This window comes from Emiliania huxleyi (assembly GCF_000372725.1).
Source record: "Emiliania huxleyi CCMP1516 unplaced genomic scaffold EMIHUscaffold_83, whole genome shotgun sequence".
Lineage (NCBI taxonomy): Eukaryota > Haptophyta > Isochrysidales > Noelaerhabdaceae > Emiliania > Emiliania huxleyi.
The window spans coordinates 377,683-379,073 of record NW_005195801.1 but is presented as its reverse complement, the minus strand read 5'-3'; the positions used below and the strand labels follow the sequence as shown (position 1 = coordinate 379,073).

Here is a 1,391-nt window from a genome sequence, read left to right as displayed (position 1 = left end):
CGCCCTAAATCCCACCCCCCCAGACCCTGAACCCCGGGGGGGGTTCCCTTTTTGGGGGGGGGGGGGACGGGGCCCCCGGAGAATGTTCCCCATCCCCTTGGGGGGGGGGGCCCCCAAGCCCCCCCCCCCCAAATTTCCGACCCCCGCGGGGGTGGCGGTCCCTGGGGGGGGGGGGGGAACCCCCCTTGGATCCCCTCCTCCCCCACTTAGCCCTGGCCCAACCCCGGATTTTTCCCCCCGGGGGGGAAAAACTCCCCCAGGAAAGCGCCCCTTTCCTTAAGGGGGAACCCCCCCCCCCCGGGGGGGGGAAACGGGTTTTTCCATTTTTTTAAAACCCCCCGGGGGATAGGAGGGGGGGAATTTCCCCCCCCCCCCCCCCCCCCCGCCGAACCCTTCTCCCTCGCCGTCCCTCTCCTCGCCGCCCTCCCCATCGCCCCCCCCCCCGCCGACGGCCCCCTCTCCGCTGCCCTCCCCCCCCGCCGCCCTCCAGTGACCAGCGGAGCACGTGTCCTCTCGAGCACGGAAGTGGGAGGGCTCGAAGACGGACCTCTCTCGCTCCCACATTGGGCTCTCCCCCCCTTCTCGCCAACCCACTACATTCCATCATCAAAGTTCTCCGCCTCGAAGACCTCGAAGTGCAGATCAGGGCGGACCAGCTGCTTCCCCCATATGGCGCTCTGCGCGCTACTAGGGGTACGTGACTTCGTCTTCTGCTTCTAAGGAGACTTGCGTGTTTGTTTTGACCGCGTGGCCGCGCGCGCGCATCGCCTCGCCCGCGCCTCCCAGCTTCTTGTAGTCGGCCTGGAACTCACAAACAGCTCCTCTCAGAGTCCATTCTAAACGAGGTCATCACGCAAGCTCTTGCCGTCGGCCTTTTGCAGGTGCAGCTTGGCGCGCGAGCAGTACATGCGGCCGCACACGTGCGTGAGCAGCTCGCCTGCGGGGAGATGTGGGGGAGATGTGGGGGAGATATGGGGGAGATATCGCGTGCCTGCGGCGTGACGACGTGGGGAGAGATGGGGGAGATATGGCGGGGGGGGGGGGAGATGCGGAGAGACGCGGCCGCACACGCGCTGGGAGCAGCTCGCCGAAAGGCGTCGTCGCCATCTCTGCCGCCTTCTCCCGGCACCTCTCGACAAAGGCTGCGCGCTCGGCCTCGTCGCCGTCGACAAACGGCGCGAGCAGCGCGGCGAGCTCCTGTAAGGAGGGAGTGAAGGAATGAGCGCCGTTCATGAATGGGGGAACGGCGCGGGCAGCGCGGCGAGCTCCTGTAAGGAAGGGAGTGAAGGAATGAGCGCCTTTCATGAATGGGGGAACGGCGCGGGCAGCGCGGCGAGCTCCTGTAAGGAAAGGAGTGAAGGAATGAGCGCCCTTCATGAATGGGGGAACGG

The 1,391-nt window shown here is 67.1% G+C and overlaps 1 protein-coding gene across 1 annotated transcript in view; it reads right to left on the bottom strand.

Annotated features, from left to right (window-relative positions):
* Positions 1-593: 593 nt before the first annotated feature.
* Positions 594-1,391, bottom strand: part of EMIHUDRAFT_453442 (hypothetical protein) — a gene marked incomplete at its 3' end in the record, with an annotated part of 4,589 nt that continues 3,791 nt past the window's right edge. Inside the window, exons 9-12 of the mRNA XM_005758947.1 lie at positions 1,089-1,199; positions 843-937; positions 703-801; positions 594-629 (exon numbers count right to left, since the gene is read on the bottom strand). Coding sequence (XP_005759004.1) covers positions 594-629; positions 703-801; positions 843-937; positions 1,089-1,199 — 341 coding nt within the window. The remainder of the gene's footprint in view (positions 630-702; positions 802-842; positions 938-1,088; positions 1,200-1,391) is intronic.